The sequence below is a fragment of the Elgaria multicarinata genome, chromosome 19 (assembly GCF_023053635.1).
Source record: "Elgaria multicarinata webbii isolate HBS135686 ecotype San Diego chromosome 19, rElgMul1.1.pri, whole genome shotgun sequence".
NCBI classification, from domain to species: domain Eukaryota; kingdom Metazoa; phylum Chordata; class Lepidosauria; order Squamata; family Anguidae; genus Elgaria; species Elgaria multicarinata.
The window spans coordinates 16,123,195-16,136,351 of record NC_086189.1 but is presented as its reverse complement, the minus strand read 5'-3'; the positions used below and the strand labels follow the sequence as shown (position 1 = coordinate 16,136,351).

Genomic DNA, 13,157 nt, shown 5'->3' with positions numbered 1-13,157 from the left:
TGCTTGCAAAATTTGCCTTGGCTGCAAGTCAGTTGAGAGCCAGGCATCAAGACCATCTAAAAGTTTCGTAATGGGGGAGATGGAGATTTTGTCCTTTTTATATTGTGAACCGCCCAGAGCGCTTCGGCTATTGTGCGGTATAAAAATGTAATAAATAAATAAATAAATAAATAAATAGCACCCCACTGGGGAGCTCTTAATTCATGTTAACGTGACTTTGCATTTTTATATTCTTGTATTTTTGTTTACTACTTTTATTTGATTTAAAATTATTTTTTATTCCATTTACTTTAGCTCATATTTTTACTTGTATTTTATTTTGCTAACTACCGCATTTCTTCGATTCTAAGACGCCATCGATTGTAAGACAGCACGCTGATTTCAGTACCACCAACAGAAAAAAAAAGCTTTGATTCTAAGAAATAATCAACGCACCCGCGATTCTAAGACGTACCCCGTTTTTAGAGATGTTTATATGGGGAAAAAAGTGCGTCTTAGAATCGAAGAAATACGGTATGTGAAATTGTGATGGCTTATCGCTTTTAGCAATAAAGATTTCATCCATTCATTCATCAAGTGCCAAGCTCTTCTGGCATGTTTGACTAAAGAGAAGTCGATCTCTAGGTAAATAGCATTTATTATGCGAATTGATCAGTCTGACAGTGGCTCAGGTTACAGACTGTGTCATCCTATGGTCATCTAGTGCTAACATCTCTGAATTAAGTGACACAATACTCAATAGACTACATGAAGATCTCGGAGGCAGAACAAGAAGAAGACCAATCAAGACAGGGAGCAGGTGAGGAAGCTCCCCAAGACTCTTCAGGAGTCAGGAAGGAATCTTCCCAGGAACAAGTCAGAAGTTGGGTCAAGAGGACCCTCCCTGAAGGTGGAGTCTGGTGAAAGCCTGTCAGGCATGGCGGGAGACTATTCATTTAATTGATAGGCAAGTGTCTTGCTTCATTTGGCTCCTAGCCTTCACAGCTGCTTAGCCTAGAGAAGAGAAGGCTAAGGGGAGACATGATAGCACTCTTCAAATACTTAAAAGGTTGTCACACAGAGGAGGGCCAGGATCTCTTCTCGATCCTCCCAAAGTGCAGGACATGGAATAACAGGCTCAAGTTACAGGAAGCCAGATTCTGGCTGGACATCAGGAAAAACGTCCTGACTGTTAGAGCAGTACGACAATGGAACCAGTTACCTAGGGAGGTGGTGGGCTCTCCCACCCTAGAGGCCTTCAAGAGGCAGCTAGATAGGGATGCTTTAAGGTGGGTTCCTGCATTGAGCAGGGGGTTGGACTTGATGGCCTTCTATGACCCTTCCAACTCTACTCTTCGATGATTCTATGTTATGACCACTCCTCATATTAAGGAATTTCATTCATTCCTCAACCTGGTGCCTTCCAGAAGGTTTTGACTACAGCTTCCAGCATTGCTAACCATTGGCCATGCTGGCTGGCCTAATGGGAGTTGACGTCTGGAGGTCATCTGGTTGGGGAAGTTTGTATCATGGCATTAAATTATGTCATTTTACACGTCTCCTCACCGTCCTCACTGAGCAAATGTGGAGAACAAATAAAATAAATTGCTATCACTGGGGGAACATTCAAGAAGGGAAGTTTGAGAGGCCAAAACGTATCTCAAGCATTGTCTTTGCATAGACTTAACCGTGACCCCAAATCCCAGGACTCCCTGTGTGGGGCAGTTGTGGGGGGTCACTGTCTCTGAGGGTGGCCTATTCCAAAGATAACAAGATGCAGCTGCCTGGAACGGGAGACGTGGACAAATCCAGCATGGTCCTGGCCGTGCTTCCACAATGGCACCCTCGTTCCCCTCCTTCCTGGTGTGTTCTTTCAATTCAGGATGTTTCAATTTCAGTTCAGCCTTGATAAGGATTTCCCCAAATCTACAAACTTCTCTCTACGTGGGTTAGAAAGAACTCGATTTTTTTCTTAAAAAAAGACTACTGTGGGCGAAAACAAAACTGACATCTGTTCAGAGGAGGCTGGTGGCTCTCATGTCAGGGGGGCTGAAATTCCACTCTGGGTTTCAAGAAGAACCAGCCAGAACTCTGAAGGATCAATCCAAGGTGCTGAACCTGGTTTTGGGACAAGCTTCGCCCCCTTAGATAGCTCCTTTAGCATTCCGACTGGTTCGGACTGAAACCCCGTCTGGATTTCTAGCCCCAGTGATGTCAGAGTCACCAGCCTCCGCTGGAGTGGTCCCTCCAGACTCAGGGCTTTGAGTGTTTAGATCCAACTTTCCCAACTTGGTGCCCTCCAAAGCATCCGGACCTCAACTCCCATCAGCCTTGTCAGAATAGCCAGTGGTAAGGAACATTGGGAAATGTGGTCTGAGAAATACGGAGACGCCCAAGTTGGTTGAAGTACAGTGTAGTTCTTAATAGTCAGGGTTTGTATCCCTGTGTATTCAACCACGTTTGTAATGCTGAATGAGGGATTCTACCTCTTTCCCTCCCTGACAGACATTTCATCTTTATCAGCTATACAGTAGGTGGGTACATCACGGTTCTCTCCGTGCTGGTAAGACCTCGGCTTACCGAATTTGGGACACGTAGATGAGAATTTTGTTTCAGTAACTTTGGGGCCAGAGTTTACCAAATTCTTCATATTCAGGAGAAAAAGAGCTTGCAGGTTTTGTTTTGTTTTTAAATTAGAATGCAGGAGAACGTGAAATGGGTAGTTCTGCTTATCCTGGGTTTCAGCCCTGTAGCTGAAACTCGCAGAGAATCAAAAGCAAAATGAGAGTACAGAAGGAGGCATGTTTGCGATTAAGGTTACCAGGAAATACCTTACGCCCCCTCGTTTCTCTACCGGGAGCAGGCTGCTTTCCTTATTCCACTTGCAAAACCCACCAAACCTCATTCAAAACATCCCAGGGTATAAAAAAGCAAGGATCAACAAGAAAATATGGTATAAACCTCAAAAACCAGGAGGATTGGGACAAGTTAGTCGTGGATAACTTAAGTCCCATTCATTTCAATGGATGTACTCTAAAGGAGGACTTTAGTTGGATCTAAACCTATTTATCTATTTTATGAATGGAAGATGAAGGGCTGGATCCAGATATGCTTAGAGTCGATCCATTGAATTCAATGGGGCTTAAGTTAGCCCCCACTGATTTCAGTGGGTCTGTTCTAAGCAAGACTAAGGGTGCTTCCAGATAGGGAGGGGTGACTGAGCAGTGTTCAAGACCGAACGTTATCTTGACGCCCATCTTGGCCCAACGCCTGTCCGTGTTTGCGACCGCTACTCGCTTTGCGCAAACAGGAAAGTTGCGCAAATCCAGCAGCGGTCGAATGGGAGATTTGCACAAATTCCCCCAACGCTGTGCAATTTTCCTCTATAGGCCAAAGTGGGGGCAAATTAGCAAATCAGCGCGAATTGGGCTGAGCACTGGCAATGAGACAAATGCGAGCACGTGTTCGACAATTTTGCAAACACGTGTCTGCGCCCGTGTTCGGAACTTCGAACAGGGCATGCTCACATGTTTTGGAAACAGAAATGAAGTTCTAAGACATCTCTACTTGCAGATGGGTCGTTCATAGTGATGGTGTCAAGGGTAGGCATGACTGGGCATTTGCTGAAGTTCCACATCGCAGCAAGGGCCCACTGAGAAGAGCCCCTGGGCTTCCTCCTCCTCTTCACCATGGCGACCTGCTTGTTTTCTGGCCTCTCCCTCTTGCTGAGACAACAGAGGTGGTGAGAACTAGGAGCAGCAGATGCTGCAGCCTCCTTGCTCCCTGGCTCTCTGCCTGCCGTGCAAGTGATAGCCATGATGAGGAAGAGGATGAGGAAGAGCAGCTGGCAACAACCCCACTGCATAGGTAGACTTATTGAAAGAGGGACCCACTCAGGATATGCTGCCATCCCACCCCACCCAGAAAAAACCTGGTGCTGTCACTTAAATGTTATCACACCATCGCCTGGTCTTTTCTCCACCGTCCATGGAATATTGCTTATATGCATGCGTCCAGACACTATTGCCTCCCACTCATAATCCTCCCATGGTTTCACACCACCTTTTCAGTCTTTTTTCTTATCTTTGCCTGGAAGCACCCTAAATCTGCATCTAACGCATAATCTAGATATTAATTACTATAATTCATTTAATTTTATGTCAATCAGGATGTGATGCAAACAGTATGTACTAGGCAAAGATTTAATGAGCTTAAACGGTGAAAAGGTAGTTTTATGTTTATTCCTTTAAATTGCATTTGATTTCATTTTATTGCCACTTTACTTAGATTCTTTAATTGCAGTTTAATTGCACTTTAAGTACACTTTGATTACACTTTAACTGCACTTTTATAGCTGTTTAATCATATTTTAACTACACCTTCGCTCCCAAATCAATGATGGTGAAGTCAACAGATGAAGAATTACATCTGTTTGTATCACTAGCAAGGCTTTATATGTATGCTGGTGTGTATTTTATATTGAACATATTGATGTACTAAATTAGTTTATACTGCCGTTGATGATTCATTAATTTTCTTAAATGATTAATTTGCTAAAATTTGATAATTGAGATATGTAACACATATTCTTTATATGTAATATTGTGTTGTTTGTTTGAAAACCCTCTAGGACTGCTATCCTATATTCCCTTATAAGGCATCCCAGGGACCATAGGATATGGTTGTGTCCCGTCCCCCCCCCCCCATGACCATACAGCTACAACTTTATCATGGACCCATCCTCAGAGGATCGCAAGATACCAGGATTCCAAGATGACCTGGTCACAGAAAGGCATTAGAAGGCTTCCATTTCCCCCCAGGATCCTGTTCATTAGCAAGACTCAAAGGGTCAGCTTCACTGCATCCAGACAAAGTCGCACTGCTGACCTTAGATTCTGAGAAGTCAGGCCACAAGATCAGTAACCTACCCCACCACTGCCAAATGGTCACAGCCTGAGATTTCTAAAACAGGCCTCAGTCAGTATGCAAGATGGGCCAATGAGCCTAAATTCAGCTACACTCCTATTTAAGTCTCAGTCTTGCTCTGCTCCTTGTTGGAACAACATACAGACAACATACAGCAACCCCCAAACTTGGAAGATGTCCTCCCTCTCCAGTCTTACCTGCCCCCTACAGAGAAGTCTGAGATGGCATAGTAGTAAGACTGCAGAACCTTGGGATCCTTGAAGATGTCGTCCCCAAAGGTATTGAGCCGGTCCAGAGAGATCAGCAGATCTGTGCCCGTCACCCACTCCTGCAGAGGTTATAAGACCACTGTTGGTGCACCGGTGTGCTAGGGCTGAATGAACACTTGCAAAGAGGGGTTTACAGGTCTCCTGGGTCTCAGGGCCTGAGAGAGGAGGTGGAGGCTGTTAGCTAAGGGGAGAAGACACTAGGTAGACAATGCTGAGACAGCATCCTTTGTCTTGCCCTAGGAGGGAAGGAGGAAGATGGATGAGGCTCACTTATGTGGCACATGCAGGAGCTCTCGGACATGCTGGACGAATGCACAGCTGCCAACCCCCTGGGGAAATTCCCTTGTTATCTCCAACCTGTGACTGGAAATAACAAGGGAATTCCTCTCCCCCTTCTCCCAAAGTGACCAGTTACAAAAGAGGGCAGGGCTCCTGCAGCTTGAACTGTTGTGATGAAGAGGGAGTTTCACCAGCTGCTGCATGCCTACGAATGACACCTGCTGAAATTCCCCTTTCTAGAAAACTGTTAGAGATACAGGAGCCCTGTCCTCCTTTCCATAGGGTCACCCTAGGAGTGGGGCCCCAGGAAGGCTGGGTTTTGTCCTTGGGCCTGAAGACCCACTGTCCTGATGTATCACCAACCCAAGCCAATGAGCTTCCTGGGTGGGTGAAGCCTACCCAGTTCCCATTCAGTCTGGTTGGCAGATTTCCATTAAGTGACCGTTCATCTCTATGGAGATTTATACCTGGAGAATGGAGCTCTGGTCAAAACTGTAGGCACTCGGCCGGCCTTCGAGGGTGGAGAAAGCCACGTTGCCGCCACTCAGCGGGGAGATGTCGCTGAACTCGGCCGTGCAAAAGGCCACTTGCTCATCTTCGCCCGGCCGCAGGTATTGGCGCTCCGGCTTGCCGTAGGTCTTCTCGCATGACGCGCTGTAATACTGATACGGGATCCAGGGGCCATCAGCTCGGCTCCGTTTATAAATGGCAAAGCTTTCCGGGCGGCTGGTGTGAAATTTCAACCGCACGTAGGTGATTTCGTAGGACTTTCCTAAAACAGGAAGAAGGAAGAGCAAATAATGAAGACCAATAATTTATTTATTTTTAAAAAACAAAAAATAAGGGTAGAGTTACCATTTGACACATTCCATTTAAAGCTGTTTCAGTTGACTTACTAATAGTCCTTAGGCAGGGATGAATTGACCAACGATGGTTTCTTTCCATCTTTATTTTTCCAGTCTTAGGTTCGGTCTGAATTTTTTGTTTCTCAGTTTGCATGAAAATTCACCTGCATTTTTTGTGCACATTTCTCCTGATTCATTGCCTAATAATATGGACATGTTTTGCAAGCAATTTTCATAGTATAGCATTTTAGACATTATTTCCATGAATATTGCATTTTTGGGTGTACATTTCCATAATATACACATTTGTGTACACAAACGGTTCTTTGCCGATGGACACCCCTCTAGTCCATTTCCTGGACAGCCTATTGCTGAGCCCAACTCACATGCTTGGAAAAAAAATAAACACACACACACACACACACACACACACACAGAGTCAAATCCACTTTCCCCTCTATCTTTTAGATCTAAAATTGAATGTTTATTTCTCCTCCTCCGTCGTTTTCCCTAGACCAATAAACAAATGTGTTTCATCCAACGAAAGCATTGCATTTCAGCTGCTCCGGGGCTGTTTTCTGCCAACAAAACATGAAACGGTCAGCCAAAACAGATTAAAGCAGCTAGAATCGCAATGTCATTATATAAATCGGCGGTTTTCAAAACAACTTGCCCTCCGGGGACCCTTCCCACATTAGGTTGGTCGGCCGACAGACCTTGGAACTTTCCAAGGGATTCTGAAGTTGTCTGTCCTGGGGTGCTTCTATTACAGGTCATTTAGAGCATTGGCAGGGACGCCGTAGTCTTGCCGTCCCTTCAAAAGAATTGACATATGTTCCAGCTGTCCCGCGTTGGAATCAGAATACTGAGCTGGGCAGATATTTGTGTCTGTTTGAGCAAGGCAGTTTTTATTGTTATCGAAAACTGTGTGGGTGGGTGTGGATATAGCCAAATCTTATGTGTAAAACACATTAGTATAGACCAGAGGTTTGGAACATCAGATCTGGACTTCCCCAGTTGGCCACACCTCTTCCCCTTGGCCACACCCCCTTTTTAACCGTAGGGCAATTTCCCAGCTTTTGCTGTTTAAACCCCATTCTAATAAGGCTCAGTTACTGGCAGTAAGAACCTTTAAGTTAACATATGCTGGTATTTCGTCCCAACCCCTCCGAATTTCAGCTGAAAGAGGTTCAACGCCCTTGGTAGAGATTAATGCACGTGTGTAAGAACTGAACTAAAAATGGACGAGAGAGATTCGAAATTCGAAAGCGAAACATGGGTTGGGGAGGAACAGGCAAGAAGATGGCCAAGAGCAACTGGAGACCGTTTGAAGACGGTCAAAAGAAGATGGCATCAGCGACTCATTTATTTCCCCTAGAATCCAGGGTCTGGCCTAGGTTTGACAGTCAAGTGCCCCCTTCTCTGCTCACTCCTACAACAGTGGTGAGTCCTAGCAAGTTTATTTATTTGCTACGTTTATAACTCACCGTTTCCTCCCAAGGAGCCCAAAGCGATGTGCATGAGCCTCAACCTCTCCATTTTATCCTCACAACATCCCTGCAAGGTAGGTCAGCTTGAGTGCCAGTGGCTGGCCCGAAGTCACTCCAATGAGCTTCATGGCCGAATAGGTGTGTCTAGAACCCAGGTCTCTTTGAGTGCCAGTCCAACACTCAACCACGACATCACACTGGTTCTCTTGTTTATTTAAGGGCAGGTGGCTGCCAGGCAGATGGGAGCTGCCATTTTAATTTCCCACAATCCCACTGATGTAGCATCACTCTAGGGCATTGTGGGGAAATAAGATGGCTGCTCTCAGAGCCAGAAACCTGGCACTGATTGGAATGCTGAAAAGCATATTTATTTATTTATTTATTTACAAGGAAGTCCATTGCAGATATCAGGGGTGGGTCCTGTCAGGGAGCTGTCATCCCAGCAGCCACCCAAGGGTGAAGCCGTGATCAGCCATGGCGAGCAGAAGCCGTCTGAGGGCGATTAATCCAGCATTAGTATATATTTTTTTTGAAGTCCCCAACCCCACCGTGTTTAAATGTCAGACACAAGGGAAGGAATCCTTCGAGAACTCCCCATTTTTTCCATCAAGAAACTATTTACGATGAAAAACGCAACACAATTAGCTCACGTCGTTTGAGAGCTCAGACGATAATGAATCCAAAATGTTGGAAAAAGGCGATTATTCTGGGACTTAGTGGAGGGAGAAGAAAAACACACACCAAATACAAAGACTTAATTGCACCCATATGGATAATGTCTGCAAAGGGGCAACGTAAGAACACTGTGTACGTGTGTGTATTTGTGTGTGTGTGTGTGTGTGTGTGTGTGTGTGTGTATGTGTGTGTTGAGTTCTCCAACAGCTACCGCAAGGGTAGATGTTAACATCTGTCGTGGATCACCGTGTAAGAGACCAGCAAGAAGAAATTCTTTTGGCTCCATCTCGCAGACGTTGTTTACGTCTTATGCGTGGGGGGGAATTGGCGCATACCCGGAGAGTGGACAAAGAAGCAAAACCCCTCTGCAACTGTTTGGCAAATGTCTGAACCAGGAACCTACAGAGCCTCAGGCCGGAGATCAGAACATGCGCCACCAGCCAGCTACAGCCAAAGGAAGAGACTACAAGGTGACCAGTGAGGGCAGACGCATTTATCAGCATCCGCTGGAGCATGGTTGGGTTGTCTTTGCATTAGGGAGCCTTGTGGTGGATCGCTCAAGGGTGCAAGGCAGGGCAGGATGGGAACATTAGAAGAGCCCTGCTGGATCAGACCAAGGGTCCATCTACGCTAGTACTCTTTCCACACTGTGGCTAACCAGCTTTCAACCAGGGAGCCACAAGGAGGACATGGTGCAACAGCACCTTCCCACCCATGTTCCTTAGCAATTGGTGTCCATAGGCATACTTCCTTAGATACTGGAGGTAGCACACAACCATCAGGGCTAGTAGCCATGGATAGCCTTCTTCTCCAAGCATTTATCTAACCTCCTTTGAAAGCCATCCAAATTGGTGGCCATCAGCATATCTTGTGGTAGTGAATTCCAGAGTTTGTCTATGGGCTGTGTGAAGAAGTCCTTCCTTTGATCTCTCCTAAATCTCCCACCAATCAGCTTCATGGGACGACCCCTTTTGGGTTTATTATTCAAATCTATATTTGTTCTACCCCGGATGGCTTAAGAACATCAGAAGAGCCCTGCTGGATCAGACCAAGGGTCCATCTAGTCCAGCACTCTGTTCACACAGGGGCCAAACAGCCATCAGCCAGGGATGAACAAGCAGGACATGGTGCAACAGCACCCTCCCACCCATGTTCCCCAGCAACTGGTGCACACAGGCTTGCTGCCTCGAATACTGGAGGTAGCACACAACCATCAGGGCTAGTAGCCATGGATAGCCTTCCCCTCCAGGAATTGATCCAACCCCCTTTGGAAGCCATCCAATTGGTGGCCATCACCACATCTTGTGGCAGTGAATTCCATAGTTTACCTATGCACTGTGTGAAGAAGTCCTGAGTCTTGGGGGCAGGGGCAGCAGAAGGTTCACGAGCATCTGATGAACCAGACTCACGTGAATCTGTCCACCCCTAACACGTTCTGGTCTAATTTCTCCAGAAACGCAAGAACTGCAGTAGGCCAACTTCTTCACAGTAGTTACCAAAACAACAACAGCAAGCCCACCTCTGTCCCTAAACGTCATGACTCAGGATTGCCAGAGAGGCTCTTCTTCTGAAACATGGCCTTCCCTTGAGGCATGGGTCAATGCCAATGGAAAAAAAGAAGAAGTCTGGTTGAACGGAGGTGTCGGAGTCTGGAACGAGGCAGCCTGGGTCTCCACTCTCCCTCCCTGTCGCCTTTCATCCCGAGGCGGAAGCCCCATCCAAACGTCCTTCAATTTGGAACAGATGTCGGCAGAGTCACAGGGGGTTGGGAAACGAGCAACCTCTCTCAGAGACGGGGCCGTCGCAACCTCTCCTGGGCCGAAGGGCCTTCATCTCCCTTGGGGCATAGTGGCCGTGGCTTGAACCTCCCGCCCCCAGCCCTTCCCAGTTTTGCCAGCTGGATCCACTGGGAAGGGTAACGACCCAGGACCCACGCTCAACAGAGACGCACAAAGAATTCCTATCCTCGGAAGTGCAGGGTGGCGGGTTATTTGTTTAGCGCCCGTCAGAGGTTATTCTGTAATCCCACAGAGCTGAGATTCGGGAGGGCAGCAGGATATAAAAGATAATGAAATCGTTCAGAGCTAGCTAAGCACTGAGGGGTTTTTTTTTTACGGAGCAAGGAAAACAAACAGAAGAAGGTTCTGCACGAGGCGCTTTTTAACCACCACAAATATTGGGACTCACTCAATATTGAGAAAGATTGGGAGATTTTAGCAGTAAAGATTTTTTTTTTAAAAAAAATCCATTTTTTGGGGGCTAGTGACAGATATTAGTTTATGGGGCACTATTTCGTACCATTCTCAGCTATTGCCACTGGAGTCCATACAGATCATTCTGAGAAGAGTTTATGTTTCTGGCTAATTCATCACCTCTACATGCTGGCTGCTTATTGTTGCAAATAATTCAACATGACCTATATACTAGGTGTACATGCCGAAGGCCTGAAGAAGAGCCAAAACATTTGCTAATATCCAACTGCGCTTTCCCAAATGTTAAATGGAACGGTTCCCATTTAAAACATTCATGATAGGTAAAACCTAGCCTGTGAATGATAAGATTCTGGGTAAACTCCAACAAAAGTTTTCTTAGAGTTACCCCCTTCAAAGTTTAAGTTTTGAAACTTGTGTTTTAATGAACTATTATTGTTTTTAATCAGGTTTTATTGGTGAGTGTAAGCTGTCTTGAGTGTCATTTTTGGTAGAAATATGGGACACACACACACAAATTAAATAAATAAATAAAGTTAGTCCTAGACTTAAGTCCCATTCATTTCAATGGGTCTACTCTAATAAGGACTTGCATCACGAAGAGTCGGAAGCGACTGAACGAATAAACAACAAAAGTTGGGGTGGACCTTTTTTTATCATGACATCCAAATGCTTTCTAGCACAATCCTATACATGTCGCCCAAAAAGTAAGTTCCATTGATCTCAATGGGTTTACTCCCAAGTAAGTGGGTGTGGAATTGCAGCTTGAGGTTTGGTGGTACATCTGAAATTGCGTTGAGTTTTGAAGGCACCAAATGTGAATCAGCTGGTCAAATGCAATGGTGAAAATGTACCATATTTTTCGATTGTAGCACACTAATTTCAGTACCACCAACAGAAAAAAAAACCTAAGACACACCCGCGATTCTAAGACGCACCCCATTTTTAGAGATGTTTATATGGGGGGAAAAGTGTGTCTTAGAATCGAAGAAATAGGGTATATGAAGTACTTTTGAGCACTATCGAAATGAGTGTGGATTCTCACAAGGGATTCAAGCTAACATGACCTCTGGTTTTGAGAGATTTGTCCAATGATTAGGACATGCTCCTTCATTTCAGAACATTCCTGTCCCATAGAGTAGATCCCAAAATCATAGAATCATAGAATAGTAGAGTTGGAAGGGGCCTACAAGGCCATCGAGTCCAACCCCCTGCTCAATGCAGGAATCCACCTTAAAGCATCCCTGACAGATGGTTGTCCAGCTGCCTCTTGAAGGCCTTTGGAACAAAAGTATACATCAGGGTTAAAGAGCATACAAAAAGGGAGAGATCTAGCAGAGAAATGACGCTAGCTGAAAATGCACGTTTTAGGGGAAATCGAGTTCAAGAAATGTGCATGAATTTTCATGCACACGAAAACCAGCACACACAAAAATTGCCTATGTATTTTCACATGGACTTAAAACAAAACAAAAACATTCACCATCTGATGCATAAACGAGGGCGAAACAAGCATGTGTTTAAAAAGTGCGAAAGTTGCACAAAGTGAAATGGACAGATTTGTCAGTTTCTACGAAAGCTGGGGATTCTTCAACCCCCTTCTCGGAGGGAGGGGACCCCAGGTGAACCCGGGCTGACTGCACTTACCCAAGTGGAGCGTGATGTTGACAGGATTGGGGTACTGAACCCCGAAGGCCATAGACTGGCTTTGCCACCAGGTGGGCTCTTCCTGGCTGTGGAAGTCGGTCAGGGAGGAGGAGTTGTGGTGGAGCAAAGCGTCGCTGGCGTCACAGCGGTGGCACAGTGTGCTGGAATCCCTGGTGCCCATCTGGAGGCAGAAATCCTCCGGTGGGGAGCCGCATGTGTTCGACACCTGAGCTTGCCTCCCAAACGCCGCGTTCTCAAAGGTGGGCATGCAGCGCTGGGCGTGCCCTTCTGCGTCGTAGCAGGAATCCATGGCCCCCATGGACAGCCGCAGGTCCAGGAAGGCCAAAGCCAGGGACCAGAAGAGCCGAGCCATGCTCACGGAGGATCTGCCGAAATGCCTCTGCACAATCCCAGCCTCGAGAGACGCCCGTGGGTCCCTCCTCCTATTCCTCGGATGGTGAAGTGAATCCAGCAACATCGGAACTTTTCTCTCCCAGTTCCATCTTGTGGACAGAGCTGGAAGTGGCTCTCTTCAGATGCACTTGGGGATTTCGACACAGGCCTCCCCCACGAGCCACTTCAGAAGGCCGCCCGGACGTTGGTTCGGTGTGGGGAGCCACACCTTCCATATGGGGAAGGAAATGAAGAGGACAACAACATCAAGAGCTCAGAAGTTGCCAGCACATCGATCAGTCAGTAGAAAAATACTTTCAGGATAACACAACCATGATCCGACCTGAGCCTTGCAGGGTTATCACGGATCATGTTGGGGCAAAAATCCGCCTGGGCCCATGAGGGCAGCAGATGTGCCAGGGACAGGCCTGTGCCTGACTGTTC

At 46.3% G+C, this 13,157-nt stretch overlaps 1 protein-coding gene across 1 annotated transcript in view; it reads right to left on the bottom strand.

The window, feature by feature from the left end:
• LAMC3 (laminin subunit gamma 3) overlaps nt 1-12,732 on the bottom strand; it is a 48,058-nt gene extending 35,326 nt beyond the window's left edge. The window contains exons 1-3 of the mRNA XM_063144717.1: nt 12,321-12,732; nt 5,921-6,225; nt 5,103-5,233 (exon numbers count right to left, since the gene is read on the bottom strand). Coding sequence (XP_063000787.1) covers nt 5,103-5,233; nt 5,921-6,225; nt 12,321-12,693 — 809 coding nt within the window. The 5' untranslated portion in view covers nt 12,694-12,732. The remainder of the gene's footprint in view (nt 1-5,102; nt 5,234-5,920; nt 6,226-12,320) is intronic.
• Between the last annotated feature and the right edge of the window lie 425 nt (nt 12,733-13,157).